This window comes from Heterodontus francisci, chromosome 13, assembly GCF_036365525.1.
Source record: "Heterodontus francisci isolate sHetFra1 chromosome 13, sHetFra1.hap1, whole genome shotgun sequence".
Taxonomy (NCBI): domain Eukaryota; kingdom Metazoa; phylum Chordata; class Chondrichthyes; order Heterodontiformes; family Heterodontidae; genus Heterodontus; species Heterodontus francisci.
The window spans coordinates 104,929,168-104,955,013 of NC_090383.1; the positions used below are offsets into that span (position 1 = coordinate 104,929,168).

Sequence of the window (25,846 nt, forward strand, 5' to 3'; positions counted from 1 at the left end):
CTTCACCATTGTGAGAGCACCATCACCAGAAGGATTGCAGTGGCTCAAGAGGAAGTACCACCACCATCTTCTTAGATCAAATAGGATGGGCAATAAATATGACCTTGCCAGCATTGCCCATATCTGGTGATAGTTTTTTTTTTCAAAAGAATCCTGCAACATGGTTAAGTGGAGAATTGCACTTCCTTTTAATTATGTTTTGCCTAGAAAGAGTTTTACATTTCTACGTATAAAATCTCCAAATTTGTACACTATATATAAATCTACTGGTTGCATCATATAAATCAGAAGTTCTTTGGCCAAAGGTTTTCTCTCATTGGAATGTTGTATTTTGAAACTTTTTTTGTTTAAGTTCATTTTTTCTTATTCTTGTTATGTACCTAAGACAAGAAAAGGCCGTTAGGTCCATATGTATTCACATTTTATTTTGCAGGTCTCATACCCCACTTAGCAGCTCTCTCTCGCTCTCTCTCCACCTCTTGTGAGAGACAAAAAAACTATTCACTTCTGGAATTCTAAGCAAAAGTTCCCTTCTAACCTCTTACAGGACATTAGGCAAGCCCAAGGAGGCCCTCAATCCTTAGTTATTTTCTGGAATAATCAGTCTTGCCATTTGCCTGATTTCTAAAAACCTAACAACTTTGTAACATTTTGGGACATACCACTATGGCCTGTAAGAGACTTCATTTTAATTTTGTGATCCTGTTGTGAGTTTAGATTCAGTTTATATAGGATTAACTCCCAAAGATATACATGCCATTTAGAGTGTGATTAAGATGGTTCTTGATGTGAAGTATCAAATAGTCCAGTTATCATAGACGTCGGTTTATTGTTGCATGTTACATTCGTTTTGTAACAGTGAGCTAATGTCTGATGTATACTTGCCATTATGATAGAAGTCGATACAGCTTGCAGAGGGTCTAGCTGAACAGACATGCTGTAAGCTTCCATATCAAGGCAGCAGCTTTTCATTCAATCTGGTAACTTGGCAATTTGACAATGACACAATCTCCCTAACAGTACTGTGAGTGTACTACAGCATATGGACTGCAGTGGTTCAAGAAGGTGACTCATCAACACTTTCTCTAGGGCAGTTAGAGATGGGCAATAAATGCTAGCCTTGCCAGTGACACCCACATCCCATGAATGAACAAAAAAGAATGGTTGTGGAAGGATCAGAGGAAAGTTTCTGTTTCACTCTCTTCTGAGAGTCAGTCTGAGACACAGCAGAGAGAGAGCGATCTCTTGGCAGTGAGAGTCTGAGATGTTTAGAAATATGCACACAAGCTCCAGAATGCCAGAGTCAGCCCATTTTGCTTGTACCTTCAAGTCAGCAGCACCTAGCTTAGTTTGTAAGGGAGTATGGCCTAGAGTAGTGGCAGAGCTGTGTATTATTATTTTATGATAGAAGCAAATAGTGTATTAGTACCTTTCTGACTCTCATCCAATAGACAAAAATTGGGCACTGAGTTATTCTGTCATGTATTAGTCTGACTGTCTACTTGTATTCTGTTTATTCATAAATTTCATGAAAAATAAACCAGATTATTGGTTTATAATCATGCCTTCCACTAGAGGGCTTTTAGTTCATCTTCTGCAAAGACAGGAAATTGCACAAACATTAAATCATACTATCCAGTACATGCAGCGAGGAGTTTCTACCACAATCTGCATAGGTTAGGCCATTTTGGTTCAATCATCTAATCAAAAATCATAACTAAGTCTGACATGTGAAGGATCCGATGCACCTTATTGTATCGGCTTCTTCTTAAAATGGCTACACACAATACCCATAATTTCCTCAATTATCATTTAGATGGAAATGTCAGTAGCTGGTAGGACTAACCCCTGGAATGTCATCAGATTCCAATTAATAGGGTTAATCTGATTAACTTTAACACTGTTTCTCTCTCCACAGATACTGTCTGGTTTGTTGAATGTTTCCAGCATTTCCTGTTTATTTTTCAGATTTCCAGTATCTGCAGTATTTCTCTTCTGTCCAATTAATAGGTGTTTGATACAAGTTTATTTGTCACCTAGTTGAAAAGACAGAAACAATTGACTGTCCAACTTGAACAAAGCAAGTTAGTGTATTAGTACCTTTCTGACTCTAATCTAATAGACCAAAATTGGGCACTGAGTTATTCTGTCATAGAAAAAAAAAACATAGAAAAATACAGCACAGAACAGGCCCTTCGGCCCACGATGTTGTGCCGATCCTTTGTCCTCTGTCAAGGACAATTTAATCTATACCCCATCATTCTCCTTTATCCATATACCTATCTAAAAGCCGTTTGAAAGTCCCTAAAGTTTCTGACTCAACAACTTCCCCAGGCAAGGCATTCCATGCCCCGACCACTCTCTGGGTAAAGAACCTTCCCCTGACATCCCCCTTATATCTCCCACCCTTCACCTTAAATTTATGACCCCTTGTAACGCTTTGCTCCACCCGGGGAAAAAGTTTCTGACTGTCTACCCTATCTATTCCCCTGATCATCTTATAAACCTCTATCATGTCACCCCTCATCCTTCTCCGTTCTAATGAGAAGAGGCCTAGAATGTTCAGCCTTTCCTCGTAAGACTTATTCTCCATTCCAGGCAACATCCTGGTAAATCTCCTCTGCACCCTCTCCAAGGCTTCCACATCCTTCCTAAAATGAGGCGACCAGAACTGCACACAGTACTCCAAATGAGGCCTTACCAAGGTCCTGTACAGCTGCATCATCACCTCACGGCTCTTAAATTCAATCCCTCTGCTAATGAACGCTAACACCCCATATGCCTTCTTCACAGCCCTATCCACTTGAGTTGCAACTTTCAACGATCTATGCACATAGACCCCAAGGTCTCTCTGCCCCTCCACATGCCCAAGAACCCTACCGTTAACCCAGTATTTTGCATTCGTGTTTGTCCTTCCAAAATGGACGACCTCACACTTTTCAGGGTTAAACTCCATCTGCCACTTTTCAGCCCAGCACTGCAACCTATCCAAGTCCCTTTGCAGACGACAATAGCCCTCCTCGGTATCCACAACTCCACCAACCTTTGTATCATCTGCAAATTTACTGACCCACCCTTCGACTTCCTCATCCAAGTCGTTAATAAAAATCACAAACATGAGAGGACCCAGAACTGATCCCTGTGGCACGCCACTGGTAACTGGGCTCCAGGCTGAGTATTTACCATCTAAGACCACTCTCTGCCTTCTATCAGTTAGCCAATTCTTAATCCAACTGGCCACATTCCCCACTATCCCATGCCTCCTGACTTTCTCCATAAGTCTACCATGGGGGACCTTATCAAATGCCTTACTAAAATCCATGTACACCACATCCACTGGTTTACCCTCATCCACTTGCTTGGTCACCTGCTCAAAGAATTCAATCAGGCTTGTGAGGCAAGACCTACCCCTCACAAAACCGTGCTGACTGTCCCGAATCAAGCAGTGTCTTTCCAGATGCTCAGAAATCCTATCCCTCAGCACCTTTTCCATCAACTTGCCTACCACCGAAGTAAGACTAACTGGCCTGTAATTCCCAGGGTTGTTCCTATTCCCTTTCTTGAACAGGGGCACAACATTTGCCACCCTCCAATCACCTGGTACCACCCCCGTCAACAGAGAAGATGAAAAGATCATTGCCAGCGGCTCTGCAATTTCATCCCTTGCTTCCCATAACATCCTTGGATATACCCCGTCAGGCCCGGGAGACTTGTCTATCTTCAAGTTATTCAAAAACCCCAACACATCTTCCCTCCTAACGAGCACTTCCTCGAGCTTACCAGTCTGTTTCACACCGTCCTCTTCAGTAATACACCCCTTCTCATTCGTAAATACCGAAGAGAAGTACTCATTCAAAACCTCACTTATCTCTTCCGGCTCAACACACAGTCTCCCGCTATTGTCCTTGACCGGACCTACGGTCCCCCTAGTCATCCTCATATTTCTGACATACGCGTAAAAGGCCTTGGGGTTTTCTTTTATCCTACCCGCCAAGCATTTTTCATGCCCTCTCTTAGCTCTCCTAATCCCTTTCTTCAGATCCTTCCTGGCCATCTTGTATCCCTCCAGAGCTATGCCTGTGCCCTTTTTCCTCAACCTTATATACGCATCCTTCTTCTTCCTAACAAGACTCTCAACCTCTCTTGTCAACCACGGTTCCCTCACATGACCATCCCTTCCCTGTCTGACAGGGACATGCTTATCAATGGCCCCTACTATCTGCTCCTTGAAAAAGTTCCACATTTCGACCGTGCCCTTCCCTGCCAGCATATGCTCCCAACTTATGCTCCTCAGTTCCTGCCTGACAGCATCATATCTACCCTTCCCCCAATTGTAAACCTTGCCCTGTTGCACATACCTATCCCTCTCCATTACCACAGTGAATGCTACAGAATTGTGATCACTATCTCCAAAGTGCTCGCCCACCAACAGCTCTATCACTTGCCCTGGTTCATTACCTAGTACCAAATCCAATATTGCCTCCCCTCTGGTCGGGCAGTCTACATACTGAGTCAGAAAAGCTTCCTGGACATACTGCACAAACACTACCCCATCCAAACTATTCGATCTAAAGAGTTGCCAATCAATATTTGGGAAGTTGAAATCCCCCATAATTACTACCCTGTGACTTCTGCTCCTTTCCAAAATCTGTTTCCCAATCTGCTCTTCCACCTCCCTGCTGCTATTGGGGGGCCGATAGAAAACTCCCATCAAGGTGACTGCTCCTTTCCTGTTCCTGACCTCAACCCACAGTGCCTCAGTCGGCAGATCCTCCTCATGTATTAGTCTGACTGTCTACTTGCAGTAAATCCAAAGGAAAAGACATTCGTATAAGTTAAAACTATAATATATGCCATCAGCTTTCTATTTATCATCATAACTTTGTCCTCTCATCTTGCCTCCCATCTCTTGTACCTTTAATTCGTTGAGGGTGCTCTTCAGAAAGCGCAATCAGGTACTAGTGGGATCATGTGGGCAGGTGCTTGACCTGTTCCATCATGTTTACAACAAGCCAAAGAAAAGCTAGGCCTTAAACTCTGTCAACTGAGTAGCCAGGACTGCAGGATAGTCAACATATGAAATTAAAAAAAGAGATTTCATCAGAACTAGACAATTCTACTTATGCATCTTGAAAATAAGCATATGGGATCCTGAGCTTTATTAATAGAGTACAAAATGAAGGAGGTTATGCCAAACCTTGAGAAACCACTGGTTAGGCATCAGCTGGAATATTGTGTTCAATTTTCAGAAGAATATCATGGCCTCTGAGAGGGTGTAGAAAAGATTTACTGCAATGATACCAGCTATGAGGGACTGCAGTTATGTGGCGAGACTGGAGGAGCTGGGGTTGTTCTCCTTAGAGCAGAGAGGATGAAGAGGAGTTTTGATAGAGGTGTTCAAAATCATGAATGGTTTTGACAGATTAAGTAAGGAGAAACTGTTTCCAGTGGCAGAAGAATTGGTAAACAGAGGTCACAGATTTAAGGTGCCTGACAATAAAACCAGAGGTGACATAATGAAATGTTTATTTGCACAGTGAGTTATGGTCTGGATTGAACTGCCTGAGAGGGTGGTGGAAGTAGATTCAATGGTAACATTCAAAAGAGAATTGGATAAATACATAAAGTGAAAACAATTACAGGGCTATGGGGAAAGAGCAGGGGAGTGAGGTTAATTGGATAGCTGTACCGAAGAGCCTATAGAATGGCCTCCTGCTGAGCTGTGTCATTCTATGGTTCTAAGGTAGAAATGGGTGGTGAGGGGTTGGGGAATGATCCAGGAACATGATCCAATCCAGTGGCAATTTGGAAGATAGTGGTTTATTGTTCTCCACTATTAGCCCACAACAGAAAATAAGAGGAGTCTCTTCCCATTTAAAGGACTCTTCTAACACACCAGTGTTAGCAAGTATTATGATTATGTCCAGGTCAAAATTAAGACAACAATAAGTTCGAAGGAAGATTGTTTACCATGAATAAGACAACTGTATCATTACAAAAATAACACCTAATCAGACATAATATTGGAGAGGATTCAGACACCTGTGTGCAACATCTGAGCACAAGTATGCATCCTGTAAAAGTGACTGAATTATTGGACGATTACTGTTATAGCTGGAGTTCTTATTGGAAAGGCAAGAGGCCGGGGGAGTGTGGGAGGAAGGTGGAGTCCAAGAGCAGTACAAAGGCTGGTCTGGTGTAACCGTTCCGATGAGTCCTTCCAAAGATAATCTTCCTTTTTAGATACTGACCCTATATTTCCTGTTCCTACTTTCTGCTTTCTTGTTTTTTATTTTTGTTTCATCTGCTTAACTGTTCAGAGATGGCTGACAGCTACACTTCTCAATAAGCCAAAACTTTCTAATAATTCAGGCACTTTTACGGGATGCATACTTGTACTTGGGTGCTGTACGCAGGTGTTTGAATCCCATATAACATTGTGGCTGGTAGGTGCAATTTTCGTAACGTTGTAAGCACAGTACTCACTGCATTCTCAAATGTCTTGCCCTGAAGGTTTAATTCCTTATTCTAACTGACAGCACAGCACAACATCAATCATGAAGAAAATTTATAAAATAATTCTGTGGAACAGTTTCACACATTTTATCAAACCTCTATTTTCAGAGAAATGGAAGCATCAAACCATCAGAAACACCCTGGGGCAAACATTAATCATCCTTCCCTTTATATATGATGAGCTGCAAAATTCTTATGTTAAAATGAAGCAACGCAGAAAAAGACCTTCAGGTCAAGCAGCAAAAAGATATTTGCATTTGTTTCGTGGACATTGGCTCAGTTATACCTAAAAGAGGCTCTGTGCAACTTTATTTTAAATGAGTAAAACAAACTTAAGCCTTAAATCTTAGTTTTGTGTCCCTCCACTAGCTTTTATTGATTTCTGTAGTTGGACCCCCTAAATCTCTCTACTCCTCCATCGTTCCTAGCTTCTCACCATTTAGAAAATACTATCTTTCTTGGATCTAAAGTGCGATGATCTCACAGTTATCCATGAAAATTCTGTTGTGTATATTTTTAATTTCTATCTTCTTCCAGTGCTTCCTGCACCATGGGCCAGTCCAGGCCAGCTGGATGGCCTGCTTTCACATCTCCACCAATGTTACTGCAATAGTAGGCAATAGAAACTGGGGGCCCATTCTCTTGGATCTTCTTTTTCTACTTGTGTAGAAGGTCCTTGGCTCCCCTTACCACCTCCTGTGACTGTGGGTGAGATTAATAACAAGCTGAATCCCAACATTGAGGGAGTGTTATAAATTGTATGTGTTTATTTTATTACAATTTCGCAATTATGGCATCTCATTTTGTGTAATATTGTGTAAGTTATTCATTTTTTTGATGAACTATTTGTTGTGTTTCTGATTTTAACAGAAGAAGTTGCCAGAGTCCCAGTTGAGGATACAGATCCGAGTGTTCCTCTAGAAACGGTATGACTAACATGCACTTTGTAAACTGTTTCAAGGGCTTGCGTGAGTATAGTATATAAATCATGGTGGTTCTGCTTATTTCATTTACTTGCTCTGGTGTTGAATCCTTAACTTCCTTAATTTTTGCAGCAAACATGACATGCCACTTCGAAACAAATAAAATTTGCTTCTAGGTCATTTGGGCAGTGATAATTTATTTCAGATGCGCATTTACAAGTGTGAAGCAATAGTATGAATAGTATATTTCTACCTTTTTTCCACCAGTGAACATTCTCATTAGTTAAAATCAATGGTGCAACATTCTGTTTATTAAAATACAACAACAACTTGTATTTATATAGCATCTTTTAACATACTAAAATGCCCTTTACGGGAGAGTTATTAAACAAATTATGACACCAAGCCATGTAAGGAGATATTGGGTTAGATGAGCAAAAGCTTGGTGCAAGCAGGAAATTTAGGGAGTGTCTTAAAGGAGGAAAGTGAGGTAGAGAGGTGGGAAGTGTAGGAACGGTGTTCCAGAGCTTGGGGCCTAGGCAACTGAAGGCACAGCTGCCATTTGTGGAGCGATTAAGATCAGGGATGCTCAAGAGGCCAGAATTAGAGGAACGCTGATATCTTGGACGGTTGTGGGGCTGGAGGAGATTACAGAGATGGGGAGGGGCGAGGTCACGGAGGAATTTGAAAACAAGGATGAGAATTTTAAAATCAAGATGTTGCTTGACCGGGAGACAATGAAAGTCAGTGAGCACAGGGGTGATTAGGGAATGGGATTTGGTGCGAATTTTGGATGACTTCAAATTTACAGAAGGTAGAAAGTTTGAGAGCAGCTAAGAGTGCGTTGGAATAGCCAGGTCTAGAGGTAACAAAGAAATTAATGAGGGTTTCCGGAGCAGATAAGCTGAGACAGGGGTGAAGTCAGGCGATATTAGGGAGGTGGAAATAGGTTGTCTTAGTGATGGCGTGAATATGAGGTCGGAAGCTCATCTTGGGGTCAAATGTGACACCAAGCCGGTCTTGATGCTTGGTATATTACAAGTCATAAGGCAATAACAAACCACTGTTAGGTATCATTGCTTTTTCTCCTTTTAACAAAGTTGGGATCTCTCCTACTTTCCCCTTTTTCTCCTCGTGCAGGTATTACTGTGCCTAGCTTTTGCCAAAAGTGTGTTCAGCTTATTCTGAGAATTTGTGCAACAATAGCCACATGACTGTACTGCCCATGGTTTTTCCCCTCCATTTCCTATGGGAAGTTTCTGTTTTACAGCAACACAGTTTAACACAGGAATTAAGGGGTGTGAGTGGAGGGGTTGAACCTGTATTGGTTAGAACTTTGCTGTTTGCAATTTGGTTGCCACATTTGCTTCAAAACAATAGTGACCATTTCAAAAGTAATCTATTGGTTGTGGAATGCTTTGGGACAACTTGAGGATATGAAAGACACTATGCACATGCAAGTTCTTCATGACTGCATAAAAGATAATATCAGTACTCTTTACTCTCTAATTTTAGGCAGTTTCTGACTGACTATATTATTCCACCAGCTTCCACCAAATGGCTATGCTGCAGATTTATTGCCTGGACCACTGTGCTCATGTTGCAGCACAAGCTTGTAGTTTTAAGAATATGGGCGATGCAAAAGTTGAAGGGCTGGATTTAGAGCATGGCTACCCCACCCGAACCCAACGACATGTGTCGGGTTCAGGCCGAGTCGCTCTTCCAGGTCCGGCATTCAGGCTCGGGTTGGGTTGGTCTGGGTCGGACACAGTGGCAGTGCTGCCTTTTGGTCAGGGAGGGAAAAGGAAGTAAGAGTAAACGTCATTAATTTCCAGTAGCCGAGTCGGATCGGGTCAGACGCAGGACAAAACCAAAGGACTCGGGCCCGGTTCGGGTTACGTGTGATCAGGTCGGGCCCGGGTTGGTTTAAATTGTATACCCGAGTAGGCCTTTAGCTGGATTTACATGATGGAGACAGGTTTGGTTTTGGGTCTGAAACCTGCCTCCTCTGGGAAGTTGATTCAGATTGCAATTTTCAAATGGGAAAGCCCTTAATTGGTATGGAGACGGGTTTCCTGTCCTCTGAACCTATTGCCATTTTCAATACTTTAAATCAAATGTGAGGCTCATGTAACTTCCATGGCAGCCATCAGTGAGGCTGCTGATTGTCCTGAGGGAGAAATTTGCCATCCACAGCACCGGAGGGAAGTGAGATGGTATGGGAAGCTGGAGGCCTGGCACTAAGGGCAGGGCAGACCCTCGCTTCATCGATGCCCACTTGGATGTCATGCTGGAGGCAATGGGGGAGAGGAGGGAGGGTCCCTTCCCGGAGGGGGGTGGCAGGAGGAGGCCACCTTGTCATGCAGCAGGGTCACCTCTCTGTTCAGTGTTATTGCCCCCTCAGCCGCTCTTCCTCCTCCTCTTACCTCCAGCTCCACCCTGATAAGGTCTCTCACTGTCCTCAAGGTCCACACCTCTCTGGAGGACCATGTTATGGAGAGCACGGCAGGCCACCACAATGACCGAGATCCTTTCAGGAGGGTATTGGTGCCATCTGACTGATCCAGGCACCTGCTGAGCAGGTGGCATTGGTTCTTTCACCTCTATGCCTTTGTCTGGGGCTCCTGTGGAGGGGTCAGTAGCCATCTCTTGAAGGGATTTCCCTTGTCCCCTTGGAGCAGGCCATGCACTATGGGGGGATGGAGTGAAGGACCGAGGCAGCCTGGACTGGCAGAGAATGAAGGAGTCCTAGCAGCTGCCAGGAAAATGAGTGCACACATAGAGGAAGCTCTTCAGTGGTTGTGCACCAGTTGGATGTTGAGGGAGTGGAAACCCTTCCTGTTGATGGATCTCACTGGCCAGTCGCTATGTGTCTTTGTGGCCACTTGGGCGTAAGCAATGATGCTCTGGGATCGCTGGGGGAATGCAACGATGGAGGCTGAACCCAGTGTCCTGTATGCCAGCACAGGCCCTTCTGTGTCAAAGTAGGTGTAGTCCCTGCCCTCCTGATGGCGTAATGAGATGCCACCTAGGTCCATAGCTGATCCCGGGAATGACCCAGTTGCATAGGAGTGCAGGGCGATGGAGACCTTGACGTCTGTAGGTAGGGAACTGCCCTGGGGCCTGTGAGGCCTGAGGCTGTTATGGATCAGAGCACACAGGACAGAGTCCATCTGCCTGGATAGGCGTAACCTCCTAGGGCACTCGCGCTCTGTTATTTACAGGTAGCTAACCTTCGGGCTGTACACCCGATGTCTTGGGTTATTGCCTTTGTCCACTTACAGCCCCCCGCAAGCCCCGCCGTTGAGCTCCTCTGGCCTCCTGTTGTCCAGGAAGCTGCATCTGCCACAGCTCTTCCTGGCTGCACTATCCAATATCAGAGTAGCCTGTTCCAATCTGAACTCCCCAGCTGGGCTTTGTATGTTCACCAGGTTTTCCCTGACAACCCCAGCTGCCCCTGCGATGCCAGCGGTCTCACGTCCCTCTCCAGTTTCCTGCCACTTACCAATGAGAAATTCAACTCTTCCAGCTGCAGCAGTATCTACACTGAGGCACATCTAAAGCAGCTGAGCTTTATTTGCTGTCTCTGCTTTATTTCAATCAGCCCTTCCCATAGCCCTCCACACTGTTCATGTCTTCACAACTCTGTCATATTCCCCCTGTGGTGTCTTTCCTGGTAAATTGTGAACTGATACTGACAAGCCTGTTAATGAGCTCTTCAATGAGCTTAACAGGCAATTAATTGGGGGGGTGCGCCCAACCCTTTCCCTCGCTGCCAGTGCCCTTTTTAAAAATGGCGTCATGTTCCGAAGGCGGTGGGTCCCAGCGCTGACCTTCGTGAACGCGATCTTCAAATCGTCACCTCTGTTCCCGCGCTCAGCGAGCTTTGAAAAGCTAACCTGAATACTTTTGAAATTGAAATGCTAAAACCTATGACTGCCACCTTTTCGTCGAAACAGAATACAATCTTGTGGTAAGTACATGTGGTCAAATTGCATATATGCAGAATTTAGTTCTCTTTACATTATATTCTCTCAAAATAAAATCTATTAGCAGCAGACTAATGATTTATCACAGGAGGAGGTGAGATTGGGAAAATTCACATTTTGTTTCCCATCCACTGCCACGATTGTCTTCGTGGAGGAAATTTATCCTCGTAGCTCAATCCTTGCCACTTCAACATTGCTTAAATGCAGTGTGATGGCAAGAGTACAACCACCATTTTTATGATGGAACCCTTAACCACCGTTACATGATTTTATTTGCTTCTGCTGCAAACAAAATCCTGAGTGTTTCTTTTTCCTCCCAGAGTTTGTACATAAAAGACCTTCACTATTATTAACAATGTCTGTATGTTTGAATTAATACTTTGATCTTTCTGCTTCCACAGATTGAAAAATATCCTATTCAAGCTACAGATCACAGTGTTTCCAGTAAAGGTATTAATTTTTGACCCTAGAATATCCACTGAACAGAATTTTCAACTAACTTAAAATTGAGACAGCTGTAATGCGTCATGCATTGTGCTATTACTTGGAATGAAAGCTGCCATTTTTTGTATGAAGGTCAGCATGTACAATATCGTTACTTTACATCAGCAGCAATGTTGGACTTGATGCCAGTAGAAAATTTGGCACCAAGAATGAAGCAGATTAAGTGCTTTTACATTGTTGATCTTGAATATTTGCTGTGATATTAGTAATAAAGGCATTGACAAAACTCTGTTAGCTACTGTTTTAATAAAGGCATTAACCTATTGAAAATAAATTGGCAATCTCAAATTCAAAACAAACGGGTCAGTGCCTTTCTTAAGGTAGGGGGCAAAGCAATTTCATAAGAATGCAGTAATGAGCTGATTAATAACCATGCATAGATTTCAACTCTAGTGTTTCCAGGCTTTCTATCATTGTGGCTCTCTGGACAGAGTGAGCTTCTTTCATGGTGCATACTTGGGCTAACTCTGAATAAATGTGCAAGAATGACCGAGGGTGATGACTTCTAAAGTTTTCTCCTTCCCTTCCTTTGAGGAGATATGCGATCTCTGTTCCCTGCTTTGCCCTGATAACATGGAGCAGATTTAAATTTTATTTCTTCATTGGGAGAGCCAGCCTGTGCACTTGCCCCACAGACTTAGAAGTGCAGGCATTGTGGTGCTTTTTCTGTTAAATAAATGAACACCTTGATGTTGGACGTGTAAGTTAAATCTTGAGCTTAACTAAAGAAATTCTAGAGGACTAATTTGAAAGAAAAGCCTTAGTTATATTGCACCTTTCATGACCTCAGGACCTCCCAATGTGCTTTACAGCTAATGAAGTACTTTTGAAGTATAGTCACTATAGTTATAGGAAATGCAGCAGCCAATTTACACACAGCAAGCTCCCACAAACAGCAATGTGATAATGGCCAGATAATCTGTTTTAGTTAGTCGAGGGATAAGTCCCCTGCTCTTCTTTGAAATCATGCCATGGGATCTTTTGTGTCCATCTGAGAGAGTAGACGGAGCCTCAATTTAATATCTCATCCAAAAGCCAACTTTCTCAGTGCTGCACTGGAGTATCAGACTATATTTTTGTACTCAAGTGTCTGGAATACGACTTGAACTGACGAGTGCTGCCACCTGAGCCATGACTGATGTTTGTTCTAGGGCAGGGCCCAGGACATGTTAGTTTATTATTCCAGTTCTAGTGGCAACTGCCCTTTTACGTCTGAGACCCAAGTTGGAAATCCAGACAGGATAATGGCATGAGTATTTATGCACCTTGCTGGCTGTTAGGGACCAATGTTAAATTTGTTTGTGGTAACTTCAACACACTCAATAGGTATTGCTCTGCAATACCAACCTGCCCTTAATTCAGCAGGAATTTTTTTTAATTCATTCACGAGATGTGGGTATCACTTATCAAGCCAGCATTATTGGTCATCCCTGGTTGCCTTGAGAAGGTGGTGAGCCATCTTCTGAACTGCTACAGTCCATGTGGTGAAGGCACACTTGCAATACTGTTAGATGGGAAGTTCCAGGATTTTGACCCAGTGACAATAAAGGAATAGCGATATATCTCCAGACCTGGATGGTGTGTGATTTGGAAGGAACCTGGAGACGATGAGGTTCCCATGCACTTGCTGTCCTTGTTCCTCTTGGAGGTGTAGGTTGCAGGTTTGGGAGTTGCTGTCAAAGAAGCCTTGGCAGGTTGCTGCAGTGCATTCTATAGGTAGTACACACGGAACACGTGGTGCGTCAGTGATAAAGGTAGTGGATATTTGAGGTGAGGGATGGGCTGCATATCACACATACTGCTTTGTCCTGGATGGTGTTGAGTTTCTTGAGTGGCAATCATACTCAGAAAGCGAGGCCACAATGGTGACTGATGTAAAAAGAAAAAATAGAAATGCCATGCTGGCATTGTAGGGAGGGTGCTCCTCTACCAGGGTAGAGGCAGGTTGCTGCAATTTTACACTTGCAATAGCTCACTTGGGAGTACTTGATGTTGAAGCTGGGTGCAAAAAGTGGAAATTTTCCATTCCCTGAATAATTCTCATCTTGATGAACTGTTTTAATTTCCTACCCTGTTGCTGTGCTTTAGATCTCTTCGTCCACGCCTTATCTGCTTACTCTCATACTATAATCCTGTGCATTAGAGCTCCAAAAGTGCTGCACCGTATGCTGTCTCCATTGGACCAATGCAAAAATGTGGCTCACAAACATCAACTAGCACTTTCTGGTATCATTTTGATGTTTCTGTATATTATCTGGAGAACATTATCACTTCTGAGGAAATGTTCATTCCCTGTGTAGTATAACTGAAGTGGGGAAGGCTTTCCACTGAAGTTCTTTCAGTTATTGAGCACTGTCATCCATCAATACCTACTAAAGATCAATTGATATTGCTGACAGGTGCTTCAGATCTCCCAGTACAGGATACAGCAACTGTTAACCTGGAACATTTAACTACAAAGTTTCAGGCGACAAGACAGGTAGGAACGAGTTTATTTCTACCTAATTCCCTTCTTTGGTTATGAGCTTTTACAGAGATTAAGTTTCAAAGTATTCTGTCCTCAGTTTAGCAAGCATCTTGAAAAGATTTTTTAATTTCTCTCCCTCCTCCCAAAATCACAATTCATGACTATACCACCTCCTTCAGCCTCTAACATGAGGTAGTAAGAATTGGGCGGCTTCAAAATAGTGTCAACAGCAAGTTGGCAATGTCAGTTTTGTGATGAGAATTTTAAAATTGCTTATTCAACACATTAGAGGCTTTTTAGTACTTCAGTGTGCTGTGACATAGCAAAAGAGAAGGGAAAATTGAATAGCAAACACCTTGAACTGCCTTTGTGCATTTCCTAATTTATGGATTGAGTGGAATATGGGAATCCTGTCCCCTCTGTCTTGGATGAGAAATAATTAAGTAAGGAAATGGAATCTGATCTTTAAGAGGATTGAAAAAAGGACATGTCCAGCTTGAGGCAATTTGTAGCAGCCTGAAGTTGGAACATTGGCCAAGAAGCCTTCCTACTATTGTGATATATATAACAAGCACACTCAAAGGTCAGCTAGCTCAACTGGGTCTTCCCAACAGTTTCTCAGATTTTCTTTTCTCTGATTCTTTATCAGCATGTTCAAAACTTTTCAGAACCAGCAGCCATTTATTCAAAAATAGCTTTTTTCCATATTTCCCATCTATTTCCAGTAAATAACTTCCACTATAGGCCTGGGGCCAAGCTGAGCTTCAGATATTGCACAAAATACTCTTAAGCATTTAGGGCATTATGAGTGAATTTGGTTTCTGCTGGCCAAGCATGCCACTAACAAATCAGGAAGAATATAAAAGCAATTTTTTTTAAAGTGCAATCTATTTTATTTTATTTATTTTATTTAGAGATACAGCACTGAAACAGGCCCTTCGGCCCACCAAGTCTGTGCCGACCAACAACCACCCATTTATACCAACCCTACAGTAATCCCATATTCCCTACCTACACTAGGGGCAATTTACAACGGCCAATTTACCTATCGCCTGCAAGTCTTTGACTATGGGAGGAAACCAGAGCACCCGGCGAAAACCCACATGGTCACAGGGAGAACTTGCAAACTCCGCACAGGCAGTACCCAGAATCGAACCCGGGTCCCTGGAGCTGTGAGTGCGTGGTTCTGGGTATGAAGAGTGATATGAGAAGTTAGTGCTTTTTCACTAGAACCAAGGGTCGAACTGATGCAGTTCTTCAAGATTATGGACAGTTTTCAAAACGTAAATAGAATTGTGTAATATTACAGCGGAGAAACATGCCACTTGGTGAATCAAGTCTGATTAATTCCACTGATAGGTGATACAGTAACAACAGCACAGATTTAATATAATAACAAAAAGGTTTAGAAGGGAGGTTAGAAAAAATGTCTTTACAGAGAGAGTGGTTAGAATGTGAAATTCTCTGCCACAAACTGTTGTTGAAGCAGTCCATGTATTTTTGTTTTAGACAGTTGCTTAAAAAAGATGAATTGTATAGAGTATGGGGAATGAACAGGAAAACTTGATTAAACTAGGTGGCTCATGCAGAGAAAGACACGGGGGCACGTAGTCTGTTTCTGTCCTGTATCATTCTGTGGTTTTATCATTTCAAATTACCCTTTAGTTTTCTACCCACACGTCAGGACTATCTACAGCATGACCAGGTAAAGAGAAAAATCATAGAATAATGAATTTAGACATTAGTTATTTTATAAATATCAATTGCAACAGAAAGGTAAAGCAAAACTTCTGTCTTATATATAACATAAGGTCAATTGTTAGCACGGGGCAATGTTTGGAAGGAACAAAGGAAAATGTCATAACTTCTTGTGGCTGAGGTGAAATTGCATGAAATTTCTCTTTAAATGCAGACCACTGAAATAGGTTGATGTAGGCATAAAGAATCTTCATAAGGTCTTATTGCATTAAACTACAATTGCTTGTATGCATTTTATTTACCTGAACTGCCGTAGAGGACTCCCCTAGTGGTCCAGTGCCATAATAGGGAAGGGCCTCTTGCATTTTTAACGGATAGCAGTTTGTTTGCAATGACGTGAATGCTATGCAAATTTTTGTGTCAGAAAAATGCAGTTGCTCTGATCTTGTTGCAAGCTTGTTGAAAATAGACTTCTGTTTAAAAACTCCCTAGCTTTGTATATTTGTTCAAAAGTGTTCTTCCCCAGACTTCAAGCCCAAATGATATGCTTTTACTGTAATACCAACCTCACTGAAATGTACTGTAATTGCCATGCAGCCTGAAGAGAATGACAGTCAACACACTGAAGGAAAATGTTTATCAGAAGAAGGTAAAATGAGTCATTTCTATAGTTACTTATCATAACTGCAAAAGCTGCTGTTTTTTGGGTTGAACTTAAGGTCAGCCTTATTAAATGTTATTTGCCAAACATTACATTAAAAGTACCAGAAATCCTTCATTTTTATTAATGTTGCAGTTGCTTTTTCTCTCAATCTTTTATTTTGTATATCCATTTCATAGATCTCTTGCACTAATCCATGTTGCTGATTTTCCTAACCATTCCCCAGATCCAAAGGTCAAGAGAAATGGGTAAAGGCCATATGCAAAGTCTCTGCTCCTTTTATGTTGCTTCATAATTTCTGGAGTTTTCTTGAGCTTATACTGTGCAGACCCAGTGATGGCATGAAGAACAGGTGGGAGGGGACATCACAAATCCCCTGCCCCACTGTCTCAGACTTGCAGCTGTGAGGTGCCCAGAGGCAGGGGCATCCCAAAGTGCTGGCATTGGACCTGTGCTGGGATCCCCCTCAGACCAATGAGTCTAAACAGAGTCCAGCAGCATGGTAAAGAGAAGCTTCAAGGTAGTTTTTAAAAAATATTTCTCCTCTATTGGCAACTGCAACTACAGGCCAATCGGTTTAACCTCAGTGGTGGGAAATCTTTTAGAAATGATAATCCTGGAAAAAGTTAGCAGTCACTTGGACAAGTGTGGATTAATTAAAGAAAGCCAACATGGATTTGTTAAAGGCAAATTGTGTTTAACTAATTTGATTTGAATTTTTTGATGAGGAGGTAACAGAGAGGGTTGATAAGGGTAATGATGTGGTGTACATTGGACTTCCAAAAAGGCATTTAAAAGAGTGCCACATAACTGATTTGTCACCAAGTTAAAGCCCATGGAATAAGAAAGACAGTGGCAGCATGGATACGAGGTTGGCTGAATGATAGGAAACAGAGAGTAGTGGTGAATGGTTGTTTTTCAGACTGGAGGAAGGTGTACAGTGGGGTTCCCCAGGAACCAGTACTAGGGCCATTGCTCTTCTTGATCTTGATTAATGATCTAGACTACTTGTCTGTGTAGGACACAATTTCAAAATTTACAGATGACACAAACCTTGGAAGTATTGTGAACTATGAGGTGGATAGAGATAGACTTCAAGAGGACATAGGCTGGTGGAATAAACGGGCACGTGACAGATGAAATTTAATGCAAAGAAGTGATAAATGATACATTTTTGTATGAAGGATGAGATGAGGCAATATAAAATAAAGGATACAATTCTAAAGTGTCTGCAGGAGCAGACGGACCTGAGGTATATGTGCGCAAATCATTGAAGGTGGCAGGGCAAGTTGAGAAAGTGGCTAATAAAGCATATGGGATCCTGGCTTTATAAATAGGGGTATAAAGTACAAAAGCAAGGAAGTTACAGTGAACCTTTATAAAACACTGGTTCGGCCTGAACTGAAATATTGTGTCCAAATCTGTAGGAATTGTAGGAAGGAAGTGAAGGCTTTAAGAGAGGGTGCAGAAAAGATTCACGAGAATGGTTCCAGGAATGAGGGACTTAAGTTATGTGATTGGAGAAGCTGGGGTTGCTCTGTTCAGAGAAGAGAAGATCTGGACAGAGTAGATGGGGAGAAACTGTTCTCATTGGAAGGGTTGAGAACCAGAGGACATCGATTTAAGATGAATGGCAAAAGAACCAAAGGTGACATGAGAAAAAACTTTTTTACGCAGTATGTAGTTAGGATCCGGACTACACTGCCTGAGAGTGTAGTGGAGGCAGATCCAGTCATGGCTTTCAAAAGAGAATTAGAGAATTACCTGAAGAGAAAAAATGTTCAGGATTATGGGGAAAGGGTGGGGGAATGGGACTAGCTTGGTTGCTTTTGCAGAGAGCCAGCAGGGACAGGAAGGGCCAAATGGCCTCCTTACATGCTGTAACCATTGTATGATTCTATCAGTCACAGAACCTGCTGTTTCCTTACAAGGCCCTGAGGCTTGCACCTAGGAACTCAGAGTCCTGCAGCTGTTCTGCTTGCGCTAAGCCCTGCTAGGGAAACAGGCTACACTAGTTGTGCTACCAGCCACAGTAATGCTCAAGGACAAGTAAACTTGTCTACTTTGGCAGGAAGAATAGAAAAGCTGTATACTACTTAAATGGAGAGAGATTGCAGAACTCAGTGGTACAGAGGGATCTGGGTGTTCTGGTACATGAATCACAAAAGGTTAGCATGCAGATTCAGCAAGAAATTAGGAAGGCAAATGAAGTCCTGGCAAATGGAAATCAAGTATAAAAGCAGGGAAGTTTTACTGCAGCTAAACAGGACCTTGTCGAGACCACATCTGGAGTACTGTGTACAGTTTTGGTCTCCTTATTTGAAAAAGGATATAATTGCATTAGAAGCAGTTCAGAGAAGGTTCATTTGACTAATTCCAGGGATGAAGGGCTTATCATATGAAGAAAGATTGAACAAGTTGGGCCTGTACCCATTGGAGTTTAGAAGAATGAGAGTTGATCTTATTGAAACATATAAGATCCTGAGGGGACTTGATAGAATGGAGGATGTTTCCTGTTGTGGGGGAGACTAGAACTAGGGGACACAGTTTAAGAATAAGCGGTCTCCCTTTAAAACAGAGATGAGGAGAAATTTATTTTCTCAAAGCGTCATTAGTCTGTGAAATTCTCTTCCCCAGAAAGCACTGGAGGCTGGGTCATTGAATTTATTCAAGGCTGATTAGATAGATTTTTGATAGACAAGGGGGGTGGGGTGTGGTGGTGGCAAGAGTTATGGGGGCAGGCAGGAAAGTGGAGTTGAGACCACAACCAGCACAGCCATGACCTTCTCAAATGGCAAGCAGGCTCGGAGGGCCAACTGGCCTATTCCTGCTCCTAAGTCCGATGTTCCTATCATAAATATCGACACTCCTGGACCTGGACACTTGTGACACACTTTGGGTCAGGAAGAGGGGTCTGTTAGGAAAAGCAATCTAAAAAGATTATTTTGGTTGCTGTTGTTGCCACTGATATTTTCTGAAACATTCCTCCCTTCCACCCTCTCATTTCCTCTCTGTTCATTCCTCTACGTGCATTCACAGACCAAGAGATCTGAAAATCACTTGCCAATTTCATTGTTAAACCAGTCACTAAAAGCTGGATGATAATAAAAAGGTTGAATTTTATTCATTAACTTTATTTATTTTAATTTCAGTGTAATTAATTTTCTCCTTTCTTGTTTGCTTTTCCTCACAACTGCTAGCTGTGTCCTCAGCAGAAATAGCACATTGATCACCCTAGGTTAAGTGGAGTAATGATTAACTAATTATAATTTTTGATGTAAGGTTTTAAGAAAAATTCAAGGCTTTTTTTCCCCGCATAGAGTTTCTTAATTTTGAATATAGTTGAAACATTTTTTAAATCATAGAAGTTACAGCATAAGGGAGAATGTTTGGCACATCTGGAACTATTGACCTGAAATGCAGGGACTGAGGAGAATATGTTTGTGATGAGGAAGAGAGGTGGAATTTAAAGTAAAATCCAGATCCGGAATGGCCTCTTTCTAGCCCAGTTGCAAATTCAGACACTTTAGCATATGTCTATAGAACGATTGCTCATGAATGAGTGGATCTATAATCCAATGTAAATAAGGAACATGCATCATATATTATATTGCCCTCATTTATAAACTTGGCATCACTGCATGGCAGGGATACCTGTGAGTACCCAGTGTATAACATTTCTGTAGGCATAGTAGGGATCGGGGAACTTTCTGCATTGATAGGCCGATTGCTGGAATGAGTGACTGTTTTACTGAAACTAGCACAAGGCAACAGCAAGTTTTAGAAACACTGCACCAGAATGCTGTGGGTTTATTGATGCTATGACTGCAAAATACCTCCCTCCCGCCCTACTTCCTTGGTTAGATGAGTGCCCCAAGTGATTTTTAAAAATTTGTCCTTGGGATGTGAGCATTGCTGGCAAGGCCAGCATTTGTTGCCCATCCCTAATTGCCTTTAAGAAGATGGTGACCGCTGCAGCCCATGTGGCGTCGGTACACCCACAGTACTATCTGGGAGGGAGTTCCAGGATTTTGACCCAGCAACAGTGAAGGAACATGGATATAGTCTGAAGTCAGGATGGTGTGTAACTTGGAGGAGAACTTGCATCTGGTGGTGTTCCCATGCGTCTGCTGCCCTTGTCTTTCCTGGTGGTAAAAGTCATAGGTTTGGAAGGTACTGTCGAAGGAGCCTTGACAAGTTCTGCAGTGCAACTTGTACATGGTACACACTGTTGCCACTGTGTGCCAGTGGTGAAGGGAGTGAATGTTTAAAGAAAGCAAGCAGGCTGCTTTGTCTTGGATGATGTCAAGCTTCTTGAGTGTTGTTGGAGCTGCACTCATCCAGGCAAGTGTCACGCTCCTGACTTGTGCCTTATGGATAGTGGACAGGCATTGGGAGTCAGGAGGTGAGTTACTCACTGCAGAATTCCCAACCTCAGACCTGCTCTTGTAACCATAGTATTCATATGGCTGGTCCAGTTATGTTTCTGGTCAATGGTAATGTCCAGGATGATGGTGGACATGCGATGGTGATGCCATTGAATGTCAAAGGGAAATGGTTAGATTCTCTCTTGAAGATGGTCATTGCCTGGCACTTGTGTGGCACAAATGTTACTTGCCACTTATCAACCCAAGACTGCATGTTGTTCAAGTCTTGCTGCATACAAGCACAGACTGCACATTGTTTAGTACCATCCCCAACTCCTCGGATACTGAAGCAGTCATCAGCAAACATCCCACTTCTAACCTTATGTTGGTGGGAAGATCATTAATGAAGCAGCTGAAGATGGTTGGCCCTAGGACACTGCCCTGAAAAACTCCTGCAGCGATGTTCTTGGGCTGAGATGTTTGGTGTCCAACAACCACAACCATCTTCCTTTGAGTGAGGTATGACTCCAATGAGTGGAGTGTTCCCCACCCCCCTCCCCCCCAATTCCTATTGACTTCAATTTTGCTAGTGCTCGTTGATGCCAAACTTGGTTAAATGCAGCCTTAATGTCAAAGGCAGTCACTCTCTCCTCTGGAATTCAGCTCTTTCTTCCATGTTTGGACTAAGGCTGTAATGAGCTGAGTGACCCTGGCCAAACACAAACTGAGCATTTAGTGAGCAGGTTTTTTTTTATCCTTTCTTGGGTTGTGGGTGTCGCTGGCAAAGCCAGCATTTCTTGCCCATCTCTAATTGCCCTTAAGGTAGTGGTGAGCTGCCTTCTTGAACCACTGCAGTCCATCTGGTGTAGGTACACCCACAGTGTAGTTAGGAAGGAGTTCCAGGATTTTGACTCGGTAACAGTGAAGGAATGGTGATATAGATCCATGTCACGATGGTGTGGTTTGGAGGGGAACTTGCAGGCTGTGGTGTTCCCATGCATCTTCTGCCTTTGTTCTTCTAGGTGGTGGAGGTCATAGGTTTGGAAGGGGTTGTCAAAGGAGCCTTGGCAAGTTTCTGCAGTGCATCTTGTAGATGGTACACACTGCTGCAACTGTACGCTTCTGGTGGAGGGAGTGAATAAGGTAGTGGATGGGGTGCCAATCAAGCGGGTTGTTTTGTCCTGGATGGTGTCGAGCTTCTTGAGTGTTGTTGGAGCTGCACCCATCCAGGCAAGTGGAGAGTATTCCATCACACTCCTGACTTGTGCCTTGTAGATGGTGGACAGGCTTGGGGGAGTCAGGAGGTGAGTTACTCACTGCAGAATTCGCAGCCTCTGACCTGCTCCTATAGCCACAGTATTTACATGGCTAGTCCTGTTAAATTCCTGTTCAATGGTAACGCCCAGGATGATGATGGTTGGGGATTCAGAGATGGTAATGCCATTGAACATCAAGGGGAGATGGTTAGATTCCTTCTTGTTGGAGGTGCAGATGTTACTTGCCACTTATCATCCCAAGATTGAATGTTGTCCAGTACTTGCTGCATGTAGACACAGACTGCTTCAGTGTCTGAGGTGTCACGAATGGTACTGAACATTGTACAATCATCAGCAAACATCCCACTTCTGACCTTATGATGGGGGAGGAAGCTCATTGATGAAGCAGCTGAAGATTGGACCTGGAATACTCCCCTGAGGAACTCCTGCGGCGATGTCCTGGGTATGAGATGATTGGCCTCCAATAAAGACAACCTTCTTCCTTTGTGCTAGATATACTCCAACCAGTGGAGAGTTTTCCCCCTGATTCCCATTGATTTCAATTTTGCTAGGGCTCCTTGTTGCTACACTCTATCAAATGCTGCCTTGATGTTAAGAACAGTCACTCTCACCTCACCTCTCGAGTTCAGTTCTTTTGTCCGTGTTTGGACCAAGGCTGTCATGAGGTCCAGAGTCGAGTGACCCTGGTGGAAACGATATTGAGCTTCAGTGAGTAGGTTATTGCTGTTTGATAGCACTGTTGACGACAACTTCCATCACTTTGCTGATGATTGAGAGTAGACTGATGGGGTGGTAATTGGCCAGCTCGGTTTTGTCCTGCTTTATGTGGACAGGACGTAACTGGTGAATGCCAATGTTGTAGATGTACAGCTTGGCTAAGGGCACAGCTAGTTCTGAAGTAAACGTTTGTCGTCCTACAGCCAGGATGTTGTCAGGGCCCATAGCCTTTGTTGTTTCTAGTGCCTTCAACCATTTCTTGATATCATGTAGTATCTGAAGGCTTGCATTTATGATAGTGGGGACCCCAGGAGGAGGCTGAGATTGATCACCCACTCAGCACTTCTGGCTGAAGATGGTCGCAAATGCTGCAGCCTTGATTTTTTCACTGACATGCCTGGCTTCCCCATCATTGAGGATGAGGATGTTTGTAGATCCTCCACCTCCAGTTAGTTGTTTAATTGTCCACCATCATTCACGACTGGATGTGATAGGATTGCAGAGCTTTGATCTGATCTGTTGGTTGTGGAATTGCTTAGTTGCCTATAGCATGCTGCTTCTGCTGTTTAGCATGCTTGTAGTCCTTGTTGTAGCTTCACCAGGTTGGCATCTCATGCTTAGGTATACCTGGTTGTTGCTCCTGGCATGCTCTCCTACACTTCTCATTGAACCAGCATTGGTCCCCCTGGCTTGATGGAAATAATAGAATGAGAGATATGCTGAGTCTGGAGGTTACAGATTATGGTTGAATATAATTCTTCTGCTGATTATGACTCTCAATACCTCATGGATGCCCAGATTTGAGATGCCAGATCTCTTCTGAATTTTCCCATTCAGCACGGTGGTAGTGTCATGCAACACAATGGATGGGTGTCTTCAGAGGACTGTGCAGTGGTTACTCCTACCAACACTGTCATGGACAGGTGCATCTGCGACAGGTAAATTAGTGAGGATGAGGTTAAGTAGATTTTTCCCTCTTGTTGGTTCTCTCACCACTTGTCTCAGACTCAGTCTGCAGATATGTCCTTCAGGACTCATTTAGTTTGGTCAGGAATGGTGCTACTGAGCCACTCTGGGTGGGGAACTTGAATGTGCAGAGTGCATTCTGTGCCCCTTGCTACCCTCAGTGCTTCAACATGGAGGAGCACTGATTTATCAGTGGAGAGAGGGTGGGTGGTAGGTGGTAATCAGCAGGAGGTTTCCTGGCCTGTGTTTGACCTGAGTCTTAATGGGGTCTGGAGTCAATATTGAGGACTCCGAGGGCCACTCCCTCCTTCCTGACTGTATACCACTGTGCCGCCACCTCTGACGGTTCTGTCCTGCTGGTAGGACAGGACATACCAGGGATGATGATGCAGGAGTCTGGGACATCAGCTGTCAGGTATGATTCAGTGAGTATGACTATGTCAGGCTGTTGCTTGACTAGTCTGTGGGACAGCTCTTCCAATTTTGGCACAAGGCCCCAGATGTTAGTGAGGAGAACTGCGCAGGATCGACTGGGTAGGGTGTGTCTTTGTTGTTTCCGGTGCTTAGGTCGATGCTGGATGGTCCGTCCTGTTTTAATCTTATTCAACATTTCTGTAGTGGTTTGATACAACTGAGTGGTTTGCTATGCCATTTCAGAGGGCAGCTAAGAGTTAGCCACATTGCTGTGTGTCTGGAGTAAAGGCTGGCTCGGGTCTGCAAATGAAACCCGACCCGAGCCCGACAGAACCACATCCGACCCCAAGCCCAACCCGGCCCGATCATCAGTTAACCTACCTTCTGTTTTTCACTATGTTGCTGATCTGCACAAGCTTAAAATAACTGTAACAAAACCATCTTTCTAGTCCAAAAATTACATAACATTGCAACTACTTACCTGAGGTTGTGATAGTGTGTCCGACCTGGCCCAAGCCCGAATGCCAGACCCGGAAGTGCGACCCAATCCGAACCTGACACATCGTCGGGTCCCTTCGGGTTCGGGTCGGGTAGCTGGCCTTTAGTCTGTAGTCATGTGCAGGCCAGACCAGGTAGGGACACAAGACATCCTGCCCTGAAGGGCAGTAGTGAACTGGATTCATTTTTGTGACAATCCACTAGTTTCATGATCATTATTAATGAGACTTGCACTTTATTCCAAATCCATTAATTAATTTAATTTAAATTCCCCTAGGTGCCATTGTGGTATTTGAACTCATGTTTCCAGAGCATTAGTCCAGGCCTCTGGATTACTAGACCAGTAGCATTCCCACTATGCTATCATCCCTCTTCACATGAGAACCTAAACAGAGTGCCTGTTAGTTCAAATTTGAGGATCATTACAGCCGATCCCTTGATTTTACTCTCATCTGATGACTGCATGTGCTCATTCTCCAGCAGGAATCACCAGATGGTGATCAGGAGTGGAGATGTGCTGATTTTTATTTCTTCTGTAGTATGTCTAGTGATAAATATAAACACAATCTCTAGAGGTGCTCGTGGAAAATATTTCTTTAGATGGATCTGAGTGCCTCCAGAGTATTTACATGGCTACTGCTGACGTTGCAGCCAATGTTCCCTTTAAGACACATGGCTGTGCAGCAACTCTCAAATCCCCACACAGGCTGCGCATAAGTCGGGCCCTTTAAATTACCATGCATGCATGGCCACAGAAAAACATTTAAAGGGGCCACTGAATTCAGGAAATCGCCCACACACTCAAAGAAATTGCCCCCGCACTCCAAAAGAAATTAAAGAGAATGTTGG

The 25,846-nt window shown here is 43.3% G+C and overlaps 1 protein-coding gene across 1 annotated transcript in view; it reads left to right on the forward strand.

The window, feature by feature from the left end:
* The window catches only part of edaradd (EDAR-associated death domain), a 44,000-nt gene that overhangs the window by 17,633 nt on the left and 521 nt on the right, over positions 1–25,846 (forward strand). The window contains exons 2-5 of the mRNA XM_068044157.1: positions 7,387–7,442; positions 11,830–11,878; positions 14,332–14,411; positions 16,695–16,746. Coding sequence (XP_067900258.1) covers positions 7,387–7,442; positions 11,830–11,878; positions 14,332–14,411; positions 16,695–16,746 — 237 coding nt within the window. The remainder of the gene's footprint in view (positions 1–7,386; positions 7,443–11,829; positions 11,879–14,331; positions 14,412–16,694; positions 16,747–25,846) is intronic.